General features: G+C 47.3%; 1 protein-coding gene across 1 annotated transcript in view; it reads left to right on the top strand.

Annotated features, from left to right (window-relative positions):
• LOC105458610 (protein turtle) overlaps window positions 1-16650 on the top strand; it is a 51220-nt gene that overhangs the window by 11672 nt on the left and 22898 nt on the right. Inside the window, exons 3-4 of the mRNA XM_011704077.1 lie at window positions 11285-11510; window positions 14325-14603. Of these exons, the coding sequence (XP_011702379.1) occupies window positions 11285-11510; window positions 14325-14603 (505 nt within the window). The remainder of the gene's footprint in view (window positions 1-11284; window positions 11511-14324; window positions 14604-16650) is intronic.

Raw genomic sequence — 16650 nt, 5'->3', positions numbered from 1 at the left:
AATGTTTTTGCCGCGTTACCATTCATCGAGACATGGGCCCTCCAATGGAATTACGGCGGCACCGCGCAAATGTAAGTGGAGAATGCAAATTAATGCGCGCACTTCGCGGCGAGAATGCCGTGACTCCCATTGTTTCGCCCTCCACCCACCCTCGCGCTCTTCTCGCCGCTACCGTTGCTTCTTTTACCCTTAACGAGCACCTTCCACCAAGGGACGTATGTTTTTCCATAAAGCCAGCCGGTAAATGCGCTCGTTCGCTAATACATCGGGGTAGCTATTCGCGGGGGAGAGAGAGGGGGGGGGAGAGAGAGAAACAAGAAGAAAGAGAGTGAGACAGGGAGGGGGTAAAACGGGTGGGAAAAGCGGGCGGTATTAAATTTGTAAGAAAGGGTTGAAGGGTCGGATGGGCGTAATGGAGGCTCTCCTTCTTGTTTCCCCGCGTACTTCTATTTTGAAAGAAAAGTGCCGCGAGTGGCAACGGATGAGGAAGGGGAGGACGGATGCTGGTTGACGACGGTGAGTGGATGGTGGATATATCTCGTCGCGAATGGAAGAGTAGGGAGGAGGGGTAGAAGGGTGCACGACGTAATTTAATGAAACAAATGGAGACACGAGTCAACTGCGCAAACACTGGAAGGAGAGACGGGATGAATGGAGGACGAAGGGAGAGAAAGGGAGGAGCGTGGACTGGCGGAGGACGAGCGAGATGGCGGAAGCTGAGATAGGGAGAAAGCGAGATTGGGGTACGATGGCAGAGAAAGACGAGGAAAGTAAGAGAGAGAGAGAGAGAGAGAGAGAGAGAGAGAGAGAGAACGAAAGACGTAGGAGCGTGTTTGCGCGCGAGAAAGAGAAATAGAGTCTTCCTGCAATTCAATTTCACTGGCGCTTCCACTTGGGAGACATTCACCTCTGCCGGAGGGACCGACTTACCCCTCCCGGCCATCGCGTTCAACTCCCCCGCGACCCTTGCGTTAGAAACCTCTCTGAGGTCTCGGAAAGTTACCCGCAACCTGGCAGATCTCCCTCCCGAATTTCGGCTGAATATTACCCACGTCGTAGACAAGCGTTGTCGTTCCTCCTTCCCTCCCCCTTCTTTTCTCCCCGCAGAAAACAAGGTGAAACCTCGGCGCTGCGACTATCCATGTCTTTTCTCTCTTATTCCGTCGGCGAACGTAAGCCACGAGGGTAATTATTTTTCTATTCTCTGTCTTTCTCGGCGTAAACACGAAACCGAGGCAGTCCTTTTACGCGAGGATTTTTCTGACGGTCGATTTAAGCTTCTTGAAGCTTTTTATTACCAGCCTCGTCTTTTTTTAACATAATACTTATTATATTTTTTAATGTTATTTTTGGGTTATTTCATTTTTTTTTACGTTAATAAGAACAAGAAGGGAAAAAGAGTTTAGTTTTATCGACTGTATTTTGGATCCGTCCACGGATCTCTGGGATACGTTTTTTAAGATGCCATCGCGTCGTATTCGATCGCGATGGTATCTTGAAAAACGTGTCACAGAGTATCTAAGAAATTTATTCCACGACGGGTAACATTGCAATTTGCAATTGCGCCGGGCGTTTCGTCGCGCCGCAAAGGGATGCAGAACGACACCGTCATGCAGCACAGGCGACACTTTATCGCGGCCGATGCAGGCGAATCCGCACGGGGTTAGAAGGTCTACATACATAATGCAGAATGTGCACGGAGGTCAAGCTGAACTACTCAAGTGTGTCAGGGTTACCGTTCCTCCCTCGCGGTCGATCCCCCACGTGCGGTTTCGATGCACCCCCGATCCCCTCTGTCTCTCCCGCTGCAGTCACAATCCGCTCCTCTCCACGACTTACCCTCTTTCACCGTTCAGTGAACCGTTCGTTTCTCGTTATCCCTGCTAATTGGCGACCCTGTTTTTCCTTTTTCGACATTGTTATATTATTAATGTAAACCCTCGGTGCGCGGGGGAGGCGTCGCGGCTAACGAGATAATTAGCGTCCGTGAAATTCCCAATTCTGCTCTGAGAGGGTGACAGTGGAGCCGGCCAAAATTGCGATTAGAATCCCGAGTAAATTTCGTTAGGCGAGTGGAAAATAAACGCTTCGAGGTAATGTTCGCGGCTCGAATATGAATCAGGCCTGACGAGGGAGAGAATAACTCTGAGTATACGGTATATACGGTGAATGCGAGCTAGTCTTTTTAATAACGTTACTTTAATAACGAAAGTGGAGGGATTGCGGTGTATATATATATATATATATATATATATATATATATATATATGCAACGCTTTACTAGGAAACTTTGCTTACGTGGGTAAACGAGTAGCGGAGCCCAAGGTGAACGTTAAGCGGAGACGCGATACGTCTGCGTATGAAGCAGAAAACTTCAATTAAATGTAGGAGCATCAGGCTCCGGGGATGTCCCCGGAGCTGCTCTAATCAAATTTCGCGCACGCCTTGCGAGTACATTTCGAGTATAACATGACGAAAGAGTATTTCCGCGATGGAGCTACCGCGGAAAACCATCCTCCGTGTTTCCGTGAAATTAGACGCGCGAGATTCAGCCGTAACCACGCGAGGGGAAGAGAGAGAGAGAGAGAGAGAGAGAGAGAGAGAGAGAGAGAGAGAGAGACCAGAAAGGCCACAGACTCTCCAGTTATGATTTTCGAGTTAAACAATCCGTAGTACGTTCCAGCCATTAAGATCCTTATTATCCCGCGCAAACGGCCCGCAGGATCGGAGAGACGGAATTGTTACATCGCCGCTGCCGCGAGGAGCACGCACACGTACGCACCCGCAAGTATTGTACGTGCCGTTCGCACTCGCTCCCTCACCCCCTTCCCGACACCCGCACACGTACGTTACATACACATGACGACCGCAGACACGCCGTCCGCGCCCGTGGTATTTTCGTTCATCGGATATACGAGAGGGAATTCCGCGGCAAAGATAAACAGCCGTTCGAGTGTTTGCCCTGCCGAGACAATTTTCTCGCTACTGACGTGACTATGGAAAGTGGCGTAAGACGCCTATCCCGCTCTCTCCCCTTCAACACGTCGTCTACTCCTTTTCGCTCTGGAAATTCAATGAGCCTATCCAAGGACTCGCGATTTTCACGAACGGCACACTTTCCGCCAGACACGTCTCTGCTGTTTGTCGTGAGGAAGAAGCTCGTGAGAAGGCTGTCGTGCGCGCGAGTAGATCCTACACGCGAGCTGTTGGGTCACAGATACCTATCGGTCACTCTCTCTATCTCTCTCTCTCTGCAAAACAGATGGTTAAAATGTCTACTGAATAGATAAACGAATAGAAAGAAAAAAAACAGGGAACAAACATCTACATTATTTCACTGCTGCTTAAATTGCTATTAAATAAATAATGTGATAAACCCAAATGCAATATATATTACATGATGAAAGGCACGCAAACATCTACATTGTGCAGTAAAATCCCAGACTTTACGGTCAATCTCGCGTCGAGTTAATCGCACGTTAACAGGGGTCGAGGCTCCAGAGGGGCTAACTTTCAAGTCCGCCGATTCCCCCGTCGGTCTAGGTCGGAAGTCGGAGTTTCGCAAGAAGGATACATAATTCATACGAATGCAGCGTCGAAATTGGATTCAGTTAAAGAGTCGCGCATTGCGCCGTAATACCCCACGCCACGCCAATTGCGAGGCGCGCACAAAGCCGCGCGGCGATACTTCCCAAGTTGCCCGGCCCGCACCAAGTTGCCGCACGTCCTTTAATTTGCAATTTGCGATCCCGTGCGCGAGGAGGAGTCCGTGCGACGGAAGGTAGCTTCGCGCAACGACGTCGAAATCGCTGGCAGCTTACGGCAGAACAGGTGCCACCTCCCTGGGGAATTAGTTCTCACACCGACGACGGGGTGGACTCGATTGCCGTTTCCCAAAAGTGATATCCAGCTCCGTAAGTTTCCTCTCCGGCGGAGAGCGGCCGAACTTGCCGCGTAAAGCAAGCGAGTTTCATAAAGTGCCGGGGCACCGATCGTCCATACTTTCCCACCCCGCGCTGCTCCCCGTTCCCCGAACTCTTCCCGTTCTAAATAAGCTCGTGAAAACGGCATCGACTTCCAGCGCCTCCGTCCTGAAAGAGCTCAAGGGCTCGCCTCATACTTGTTTCCGAAGTATTAATGAGCCGCTTCTCGTTCCAAATTTCCGAAGCAGCCCCGCGGCGTTTCGTAGTTTTATAAAATCGCGGCCCCCTCGGCTAGAACTCCGTCCGGTTTTAACCCATAACCACGGGTTGTTATGACGTTGGCTTGTATAAATTGACCTAATTGGATGTTGACGCGGAGTATGCAAATTGGTCGCGAGCGCAAATATTGATTGTTTGTCCTAATGAAGCAACGACGTAGCGGCGAAAGCAGCATTTGAGAATAAAACCTGCGCGATATCGATAAACGCACGCGGAAGTAGTTGGGGAAAAAAAATGTAATTCGGATTTTTGCGTAGAGAGGCGTTTTAGCGAAAAGTTTTTGACACGTTTTCTTGAAGGTAATAGAGTATGGAAAAATGTAAACGTAATATTATACACTTCAGGAAATTCAAATATCGTTCGATATCAAACTATAGCGGAACTGGTACCGCATGGAAGAAGCTGGGGGAATGTATCTACTTTAAGATCACACCAAGTAGACCGGGGGCTCTCCCGGAACAAAGTTTACGAAACTTTTACGTAAACCAAAAGAGTTCGATTAAATATTGATGTAAACATCGGGTAAAGTATCATAGCTAAGCGCTGCTCACTCGAAACAATTTGGCGAAACAAGTATCGCCTCGCGGAAGTATTTCAACGAAATTACTCTTAGCTATTCCTTTCACCTTACGTATGACTCCGCCGTGACACGTTTAACAAGTTTTTTTAAAGGCGTCACTCAACAGTTGGATAAATTAATTTCCTCATATATATGCATATGAGACGTCAACGTAGCGACATTTGTGCATAATCACGAATTTTTTCACACGTATTTTATTGACTCGTGTAATTATTTTTATAGCCATAAAATTTTAAATTGTGTGTTGTAATGAGATAAGTATTAAATAAAATACAAAGTCATGACATATTGATTCTTACGGGTATCTTTTCGAGCAACTCATAAACGACGAATAAAACATAAATGTTTCCACGCCGATGGAAAGTATCGCGGTAACGTGACACATTCAAAAGGATATTCTATCGACTTGCTGGCGACAGAAACGAGTCGCGTGGAACAAGGCTATTGCGAGCCCTTAGCTTCCTATCCTTTACCCGGCGTCTTTACTAAACAAGTTCGTGAAAATGGTATTGACTTTCAAGAAGTTTCCCGGCGAAGCACTAGTCGGTCGTTGCCCTTAACTTGTCGCTTCTTGGAAATATTAATAAACTTCTTTCATGATAGAAAGTGTAAAGCAGTGGAAAGTGCTTTGCAAAGCATTGGGACACTCTGTACATTAAAATCGTATTAATAAAATAGTGTTTCATGAATAATGTAATTGTCAACGTTATCTACCACTATCGTGCAGCTGCTGTATTTGCTGTATCGCGGCTCTCTTTCGGTATCAAAGAGATATAAGGAATAATGCATTTGAGCGGAGTATCCAAACAGAATGCCCAACGTTTTTTCAATTAAAACGCGATTTACTTAGTCTGCATATTTTGACTTTGTAAAAAGAAAACATCGATACGAGGAAATCCCGGAGATTTCCCTTGTAAATCAATTCGCAGGAATACATTCGTGTTTCTTCATGGAGTCCCTTCACCTTTGCGCCAGTTAGAGTTTCGCGGAAATGATATCGATCTCTAATAACGTTTCCGTAGAAACTCACCTGCTACTTAGTGGTCCCCTGAAATATTCATTAACTGCTGCAAAGACGTAGAATTCACAATTCCTTACCGCAGGCTTTAGTCGAACTATTATTAGTCGGTAATAGTCCGATAAAATAGGGATGATAAATTCGATTCTATGAAAACCAAATCGAATTTCAAGCACAATCGGCGGACGCTCATGAATTTTCATGCAGATAGCTTAAGTCGGCACGTCGATACATTGCATAATAATCGGCGCGTCACTGAAATTGCAATATATAAGGGTCGCAACCGCAATACCGCAGTTTGTAATATAATAATAACATTGAGTGTATCAATAATTCAATTGAATATAAATCTAAAGCTTACATCCACTAACCACTCATATCAGCCAAGCCGCAGTATATGTATTTCCGCATAATAACCGGCATTATCAATAAAATCTAATATTGAAAACGTTAACACACACGTCTACTTTACCGCGGGGAGAACGGGAGGAGGGAGAAGCAAATTAAATTATCAATGCAGCTTTTCAAATCCGATCGATCGACGTGTGGCGGGCTCGCGTCGGGTATGCTACGCTATTTCGAGAACCAACCCTTCATTAACATTTAATTCGTTTCGGCTAGCCTCGGGTTCGACTCGATCTCCGGAGAGGATACGGCAACCTACCTTAAATATCAACCCTGCACGTCGGTTATAGCGCGTCTAGCCTCGCCCCGATGTCGCTCGGGGGATGAATTATCAAAATTTCCGCAATAAGTTCCGCAGCCGAGCGCCGGACGATCTGAGCGACAGGTATATGTATCGTGACACGCATAAGGAACGAGGGTTGTGACCCACGCACGGGCTCCAGCTCACTTGTCGTCAAGCCTGTTTTATTTGTCGTCCATTTATACGCCATTACGTCGCAGTGTTATACACTGAATTATTGAGTTCAATTTCCCGTTTGAGTTGCTTCGGCCGACTGAATTTTTTATTCTGGCACATTGAAAAATGGCTTTTGCCGGTTTTAATTAATTTATCTGCCCGTTTGTATGAAACAGGCAATTCGCGTTTTTTGCAACAAACAATGTCGCGTCGCGCGCAGCCTATTACAACAAATGCCTATTACCTATCTCATATATCGAGTATTATACGTACTGTATTTTGGCGGAGTTAGGGGGCTTTTGTTTTGTTAACCCCCCCCCCCTCGGTTCGATACGATATATACGGACGTGTGTTCGGCACAATGTTCGGTATTTTGAACGGACGCGGGAATGTTTATGGTGCAAGGGTAATAAGACAAACGAAGTTATACGACCGCATTTGTAGTTTATCGATACTTCGTTGCCCGCGCATGCGGACATTCCACGGGGATTGAATTATCGATACACGTCGCCTGACACGTTGACTATCCGGGAAGGTAGCACCTCATTCTCCTCTTTTCAATAAAGCAACTTTATCGGCCAGATAAATATTACTAGCCAATAAGCACACGCTCACACTCGATACCTCCGGTACCTCGCCGCACAGTGTACGGTGCTTTCGTTACTCGGTCTCGGAAAATCGCAATCGAAAGAACATTCCTTCTTATTTTAATAAAAAAAATTTTTTTTTAAATACAAAAAAAGTGTTCACGATTTTGGTGTAAAAAATACTTTAAGAGACAATGCCGTAATTTGGAAAATGTCGTGCTATTTTCGCAATCTCATTGTTTCACGCCACAAAAGCTACATTCGTCGCAAAATAAAAATACAATGTTACTCTCATTATTTAGAAATTGGGGTCCGGGCAACGTAAGCGCGAGCCCCGTCCGTGTTACATTTCATCGGCGAGAGAAGGAGAGAGAGAGAGAGAGAGAGAGAGAGAGAGAGAGAAAGAAAGAGAACAGGCGGAGTTACATGAATAAAATACCAGGAATGAAAAATAAAACGGGGGCGAGTGACCCACATGACTGTCGTGCATACGTGTAAACACGGCGCGCCGGCATGGCACTCACGCGAAAGGGAACGACTTATTCACTGAAAGCCTCGCTCGACAGCGAGTTCGGCGTGTGTGCAACCCCGTTTGGAGAAATCCTTGTTTTTTTTTTCTTTCATCCCCCTCTCCGCGCCCGCTTCCACCATTCGCTTGCCGTGTCTCGCGATCCCCGGCGTTCTGCGCGGCTAAGAAAAGGGGCGAGAAAATAGGTCCCGCACTCCTTCGGAGTGCCATTCAATGCTGTAATTTATTCCAGTTTCATGAATCCCCTTTTGCAACCCTCCCCCGCCTCTGTTCCCCTCACCGCCCCGCGTCGTCCTTTTCACTTCTGCTGTTCTTTATCAGAGACTGCTCTGCGCCCGTTAATCCGAGTTACCTCCCTTTCTCGGCTTTTCTCTCTACCGGCGTCTATATGGGCAACCCCTCTCCCCACGCTGTCCTCCTCCCTTCGTCGCGAATGCTGGCCCCGCGCGCGTGCTCTCTAATTTATCTTGTCAAGCTTTCATTTCGTCCATTACGCGGACTTCTTTCAAGCTTGCGAGTACTTGTTGCACAGGTACGATTGATATTATGAATTCCGCGTTACTCTCTCTTTCTTTCTCTTTAAAAGCATGCCATTGCCTTCAGAAAGAAGTAGACGTGCGCGAGGATCCTCGAGCGCAAAATACCGTTCTCGTCGTCGGGGAGTCGGCTCCTCGCAGGAGCCGAGTGAGAAATCCGACGATCTCTTTCTTATGCCACTTAGCGCGCGAGCGTGTAAATCTAAATCGATATTCCGGCACCAGCCGGTACAGCGGGCGCGCAATAACTCTCGGCTTCGCAATATCGAGCGTGCCGCGCGCCGGCACGCTCTACGCGCCACCCGGGGAGAATAATATTGAAATCACGGGGTTGCACGCCGTCGTCATCGCCGTCGGGGTCGTCGCCGTCGGTAGTCGTCGCCGCCGCAAGTAGGCCAGCAGCTCGAAATAGAAACCCGTCAACTGGGGCAGTCAATGCCCAACGTAAGACACCATTCGTCGCGGCACGTTCGCGACTTTTCCGCGCCGACTTTTACCCCCTCGTTCTCCCCCTTCCCCCCTTCTCCCTTTCTTTTTCCTTTTCATCTTATCTTTCTCTCTCTCTCTCTCTCTCTCTCTCTCTCTCTCTCTTTTTCGAGGGAGAAAGATTGCCGTCTGCCAAACGCGGGATATCGTCCACGTTGCCCCATGTGCCAAACGCGGCGATCTACGTCTCCAAAGCGATTTTCCGCTGCACCGACGAACGTCCGTCGGTGACGGCGGGATTTATGCGGGACCAAGACTTACGATTCCGTCGACCGACCATTCCACGCCGGTGGTTTACGTGCTTCGCAAACCGCATTCGGCGTGATCGTCGTTATCGCGGTGCCCCTTTGCGAATCGATCGTCAGACGCAGTCTAATCAATTTACCGCCGCTGAAACTTCGTTAGCGACGGTAATATTTCGCCCGCGCTGTTCCCCGCCTTTGGAAATTTTCTCTCTACGACTTCACCGACGGCGTACTGGTTATCAATCAAACCCAGGATCATTGAATAACGAGTCTTGTTACATCATAATCGTCGTTAACCGTCGCGCCGACGATGTAACGAGGCACCGGAATACGAGACACAGTTCACGGCTCGCGATTGAAGATCTAATTAAATCCGCCTTGCTACCTTTCCGCATTAAATTCCGTGCATAAACATAGGGGAGGGGGGAGGGGGCGAAAAGGGAAGCCGGTGACTTTATTTCACTGGATCTTCCGCGCATCGTTGTACGGATTAAATGTCTCGAAGCAAATGCATTAATACGGGCGATAACGCAGCGGATTTTAATGCAGGCGTTTACACGGGCCGTTTTAGCTCCGCAGGCACGCTCAAATATACGTGCTTACCGGCAGTTTTAGCATCCGGCTTAACAGGACGTAATTTTCCGCAACGGCGGCGTAATGAGGCGTATATAAAACGACACTAACCCCGTACGCTCATCATATCGTTGGTATATTCTCTTTATGATGCGGCGACATCGCTAAACTCATACCTGCTAAAAATAAACGATATAGTGCTCGGTCCCCTCGTAACCTAAATTGCGATTAGGGCTCGAAGAAAATATTTAGAATTACGCTTGCAGCTTTAGTGATCGCCTAAGACGACGTTGACGCTAATGAAAATTTATATTTTCGTTCGAGTTATGGATATTGTTAAGTAATTTATCTGCATGGCTCTTTTGCAAGATCTTTAGAATAATATCACGCTTTATTTCTATGTACGAATTTCTTTACGTGTTCGAAACATATCTATAAACACGCCTTGCACATATTTATCTCTTGAGAAGTGCCGACGGTCACTAACACATTTAAATATAAATGATCCAATCAAACATTTCATACGTATAACATTCGTATATTATAACGATTATTGGACGCTTATCATCTCTTCATTAATGTAACTTTGCATTTAACCTCTATTGAAAGTTAAAAGCACGAATTGTACTCTCTATATCTGTCCTATCTCGCACCTCGAGTGCGTTGACTTGCAAAGGCTATCAAACAATTGTTTCTGCACATATTCTCGCACCTTCTCTGCTAGATATCTTTCAGAAAGCACTGCGAATCTCTATTTTCTTGTTATATCACGTATAAATAACGTCGCGGAAACTTTCAACTCTAACGATCCATTTTCCTCAAAGTTGAACTTCGACACTTCGAATCGCCTCGCAGTCATTCTTCCGCCTTTCCTATACGCAACATACACGACTCCGCTGACAAAGTGCACGAGTATCTTGGCGCGATTAATGCATGCACACATTCGGCATGCATTCGAGTGTACGCAGAAACCCATTCAATCTTGTGTAATACGACGTCATCCATACGCGATTTATATCGAAACGTGTCGTTCTTTTAAACGCGCGGACGCGTGGAGACGTCGTGATCGCCTGTTGTTCTCATTTCACGCCTTGCCTCCCTTTGCGTGAGGAGCAAGCGACCCCCGGACGCGCGCGAGGATAACGCGCCCTTGGGTCGTTTCACTCGTCAGACATGCTGCATCCCTTGTCTCATCATTTATCATCTCATGATCCACGGCCGGTGCGAGTGAGTAACGAGGTTTGATCGCGCGTGTAGAAGGGAAGGCCCCCTGAATAATGGAGCACGTCCCGAGACCCGCCCCGTTAAGCGGGTATTAAAACTTCATCTCGGTCACCTTGCAAAAATGATGAAATCGTTAGAAAAGGCTCTCGGTTGCCGTCCGAGACGAAAGTTTTCTACGACGTATAACGTACGGTGCGCGTTTCTCGGTTGTGTGAACACTCAGACTCGAGATCTCGAATATATCCTCAAGCAGGTGTCCGATGTGAGTTATTAAATTCGCTACTAATGAATTTCTCTCGCGCGCGGAACTCTCGTCGGAACTCATTGTGGACGAAGGCGCGTGATTTTAAAATAAAATCGTAAGAGCACTCGCACCGGCTTTATACCGCGTTCATTACGATCCCTCGTTTATGTTGAGTGTTGGTGTTGGTGCAAGGGGCAGGAGACACCGATATACATATGGTACGAGTCGTATCCGACCCACAGTGGCGAAGGATACGAGGGTCGTGTCTCGAGGGTGAGCGAGAATTCGCCATACGGCCAGGCTAGCCTCAATCTGACGAATATCCGCGAGAGCGATCAAGGATGGTACAAGTGCAAGGTCGTCTTCCTCAACAGGTCGCCCAACAGTCACAAGAACGGTACCTGGTTTCATCTAGACGTCCACGGTAAGTAATCACAATTTTCACTGTGTTTTCTGGTCGGAGCCAGATTTGCGACTTGCGGAATGCAACTCGCGAGTATCTTTACGAGATTCGGGATTAGCGCGAGGCAAGACGACGTAATCTCTCTCTCGATGTTAAACGACGCATTTGAGTTTGCGCCGCTGCGAAATGAGCAGTGGAAAGTACAAACGGAAAGTTACTTTCGGAACTTGATGAAAAAAGAACTTGGTATTCACGTAAAGTTGTCTTGCTAGTAATAAAAGTTATATCCGCTATGTGCTAAACGCGCTCTTAGCCGGAGCTTTTATGTCCAGCTTATATAACATGAAATTACGTTATTTCTGCTTCGAATAGCCTCGTTAATATCACTTTGAACTTAAGAAGATTTTACGACTTCGACTAATGCAGTTTTATAACACTTGCTGGAAGTTAACCGCGTAAGTTAAGGCCACGTTTGAATAATTCGGCGAATTTGCAAGTTTTTACAATTCGTCGGAAAAGAGACGCGCATAATATACGAAAAATATACCTTTGTACTAATTTATGCTTGTATACTTATTATATTAATCTTAACAATATTTTGCCAATATTTTTTATAACGAAATTAAATGCGAATTACATATGTTTCTCTGGATTTCATTTATTATACAAATTTATACTTGTCCCTCGAGCATAAAATTCTTCAAATATATTTCTAATCAGATAAAAACGCGCGCGTATGTTAACGTTTGATAATGAAAACTGGATTTCTCGTCAAGAGATGTATGCATCGATCGGAACGAAAGAAATGCGTTCGCGCATTGCTGGAGACACGTGAAATTCCGGAATATCCTCCTTTTACGCTTGGTTAAACACATCGGCGAGTATAGTATACGAAAATATTCCCCTTTTCTGTCGCACCGCGTTCCTTCTCATCCCGGCCGCGTCCTCGAGCTTACCCCGTCGACGTGACTTCCTGTCAGGAAAAGGAAAGCACGCGGATCATAAAAGGCGCTGCAGAAAGACACCCACCGCCACCGTCGTCGTCGTCGTCGTCGTCGCCGCCGCCGCCGCCGTCACCGCCGCCACCGCCGCCGGTTCGCCGATGCGGCTCGATGCGAATTGTACATTCAGCAAACACTGCGCAACCACGCCCCGTCGTGCTCCCGTTCTCCCGGCGTTTCCCGAAGTTCGCGCGTCGTCGAAGAAGTTATGTTTCTTGCTTGCTCAGCGCGCAGTTCGAACTTACATCTTCTTCCGGAGTTCTTCGCCCCGTGCCCTTCATCGCTTCGACGAAATCTCCCGAGAAACGCGCCCCTGCTTACGGCGAGTAAAATGGAAAGGAGAATCGCAAGAAGATCGTGTTACTGGACGGGAAATGGGACAGAGGGGAAGAGAAAAAAAAAGGAACGAAGAAAAGCGAGAAGCGGGAGAAAGGGAAGGGAGAAACTTATTGCCACGTTTTGCTCGGCTGTAAACGACGACGAAGGGGAAGGCCGGAGGGAAGAGAAACATTTAGATGGCTTAGGGAGGATGTGTTGCGTTGTCCTCTTTTCCCCTCGTCGCACCTCATTCACCCTCCCCCTTTTTTCCGCCGGTCCGCTCCGGTTATTCCCAATTTCTCCCCTTTCAAACTCTCGGTCACACTCAACAACAATAACAACAGGCGACGATGGCGCTGACGATAGACCCGCGCAAACGGCGTCAAAGGGAAAAATACTACGGGGCATCTGGAAGGCGCTTAAGATCCCTTTATACTTTGCTAGTCGGCTCCATTCGGTCGCTTGCCCGCGTTAGAGTCATAAACCGTCGCATCCCCTCGCGTCACTTCACTCTTTTTCTTTCTTCGCTTCCCCTCGCACCCCCCCATCCCCGTTGCCGTATCTTCCGAAGCGTCGCTCTCGAAATTAAAATTCCTCGTCTTCGAATAACGACGAGCGCAAGCAGACGGCGCATAGCAGCGGACAATATCCCGGAAAAACAGAAAACAGAGGAGATAAAGAGAGAGAGAGAGAGAGAGAGAGCGCGCAGCTCTCTCTTCCGAATAGCAACAATTCGTAAGGAAGTTCTACGCTACGTGAAGCTTCTGCAGAAATATTTATCTGAGCCCTTTCCGATTCTACGCGGATTTCTTGCGCGCGCGTCGATTAAAATTGTTCCAACGGAATGATTCTGTCTCGCGGTAGTGAAACGTGCAGTGCGAGAAGGGAATATCGCTCGGAGGACGGTTTTCTTAACCATTACGCCGTGGAAAATTTGCATTATTTCAATCATCTCGTTTTCCATTCTCGACCATTCCTCGTTCGCTCGTTCGAAATTGTCGATCTTACGCGACGCTGTACCGTCCTTAAGACGAGAGAACAGTCGACTCTCTCTTGCGTCGACCGTTCGGTCGCGAGCGATGGGCAAGCGGCGAACCATTGTGATTTCTCCGGGATGAAAAGAGGGCGGACGATAAAAACGCGGACGGAACTTCTCGAGGAACATTTTCTAAACGTCCACCCTCTCCCCCTCCCCACCCCTCGGACTTGATTGTTCTTCTAACGTCATTTACCCGCGGCCATTTTCTGTCGTGAAAGTGCCAAGCGTCGTCCTCACTTACAAAAAGATAAACGGCTTACATTTTTTGCGACGAGCTTCGCTCCGCGAAAAGCAACGTTACTGAGTCGTGAAAATAATCGGGGGGATGATTTCGAGTTAAATAATAGAGAGAGATCAGTCGGTCTGTGCGCCTCACGCTTTCCACAGAGAGCTTAACATTGTTGTCATACAACGCGATAAGATGTAGTTGTATTGAATGATATCTAATCACTTGAAATTCGTCTCTATTGTTCGCAGCGCCACCCAGATTCAGCATAACGCCGGATGATATGATATACGTGAATCTGGGCGATGCGATAATACTCAACTGCCAGGCTGAGGGTACTCCGACGCCAGAGATCCTTTGGTACAAGGACGCGAATCCGGTTGAGCCCAACGGTCGAGACATCGGGATATTCAACGACGGCACCGAGCTCAGGCTCTCGACGATCAAGACCGAGGACATCGGCGATTACACCTGCATCGCCAGGAACGGGGAGGGCCAGATCAGCCATACCGCGCGCGTCATCATCGCCGGTGAGGCTTTTCATTTCAGGCTTTTGTTAGAGCGTCAGGGAAATCCCGGTCGCGGAACTGCAATTTCGTCGCGCGGGAAGTTGAGCAATAAATTATCCGTTCATCCGCGGGAGCGGCGAAAGACACGATTACGTTCGACAGTAACCGAGCCTCTTATCGAGAGTGTGAGAGATAAAACTTTTTTAATTTAAGTCTTACTGTCATTCAGGAATATATTTGCTAGCGAAGATGTGGATATAGATAGAGCGCCAGGCACGAGAATAGGGGTATCGCGAGATTATAAAAAAATTGCCGTGTCTTTAAACTTACGACGATGTAACTCCATGTAATGTAATAAATGAGTTTGCGATAATCATCCATGTGCGCATGCACTTCGATAATGATTATCTCCTCTTCATTATTTTTAATTTCTTGAAAATATTCCCGTCAGAAGTCACGTACGACATATTCTCGACGTATTCTCATTTGGAAGATCTCTAATTCCTGAAAAGTTCCCTCTCAAAATTCCCGGCGTAATTTTATCAACGCGAGTCACGAGTGGCGTCCATCCCGCGGTCTCGCCGTGGCGAATAATAACAACTGCTTTTTTTCCGTCGGCCCCGGTAATATCTCGCGGAAAACGTTAGCATGCGCACTGTTAAGTATTACCGTCTGACAGCAGCGGTGTTGCCCGGCCACTGCAGCGCGGCCGCTTAATCCACTCGGTCCGGCGGCTGCGACAAAAACCATCACAGCGCAGCTTTCGTTTTACAATTAGAGTTTCGTGTTAAACGAGCGAGCGATATCTCCGCGCTGTGTCGCGCACCGCGTGACGATTGGGATAATTAAACAACCGGCCGTGCAGCCAGTGGCGTTTCACCTTGTTTCTCGGAGTTGACGGAAAACATAAAACGTCCGTCCCGGTTGATCCCTAGAAGTATCTTAATCAATCACCTGTCCGTCACAATCGCCGGTTTTATCGCTACGCGAATGCTTACCGGCCCGGAAGGATAGGACTACGTCTGCAGACTGTCAGCCTATTAAGTACTTGTTTTGTTCTGGCAATTAAATGCCTATTTTTCATAGCTATAAGTTAGATACGTAATTAAAATATAATTAAGGAATATTTCATAAAAGTTCCGCCTCTACCCGGCGAAGGAGAAGAAAGAGAGATAGAGAGAGAGGGAGGGGGGGCTAGTACACGGGAGCGCTTCGGTATATAACGCCAGTAAACTAATTAAAGAAGAAGATACTTTGTACCGAAGCTAAAAAGAAAAGCGAGTCTTTGTAACTTCTTTCTTTTTTTCGTCGAACATAAATATAAAGTCGATTGATTAGTTTGCCGGCAGCGAGACGCCGCGCCGCCGCCGCGGCGCATTTTTTTCCGGGAACTAATTTAATATGAATCGCGTGGTATATATCTGTATATATATAGTGAGCGCGCTTTAATACACTTCCGAAAATTGCCTCGACATGCCAGCGCGATTAATTATCCGCGATCGGCACCCGAAGAGAATAATGCAAAATACGGCTGCCTGCCAGGCCGATAATTAATAAACAGCAAACTGCCGTAGTAATTATCGAACGCGCCGTTATCAGAAACAGATATCCCTCGGTAATCAGCGATCAGCTGAACACCGGTAATGCAATTCCAATAACCTGCACGCTAGAAAATATCTTAAACCGGGCGCGGTTTAGCTCCGCTCACAGTTTTGTTGCTTATCGATCCGCGTGTAAGCCCTTCTCTTTCTCTTCCACTCCTACTTCGGGTTTTGCTCGTTGCGCAATCGGAAACGAATTCTCACGGGCAGGTAACCCCAGTCCATCAGCGTCTTCGCGATACATTCGATAAATTTGGCGTACTCTCCACGCGAAAGAGAGAGAGAGAGAGAGAGAGAGAGAGACTGGCGCGCGAGATGACTCAACAAATAATATCATCCCTAGGCCATTGCGGCGTTTTTCTTATCTTTCCGTCCTTTTTTTTTCCTTCGTGTTGGTCTCTCGATCAGGTATACCCCCGGTCAGAGGTTGGTTCGCGATACTTTTACCCTCGACCACCCTTAAGTCT

The sequence above is a fragment of the Wasmannia auropunctata genome, unplaced genomic scaffold (assembly GCF_000956235.1).
Source record: "Wasmannia auropunctata unplaced genomic scaffold, wasmannia.A_1.0 LD334508.1, whole genome shotgun sequence".
Lineage (NCBI taxonomy): Eukaryota > Metazoa > Arthropoda > Insecta > Hymenoptera > Formicidae > Wasmannia > Wasmannia auropunctata.
Note: the sequence above shows the minus strand (reverse complement) of the source record. Positions and strands in the feature narration are given on the sequence as shown.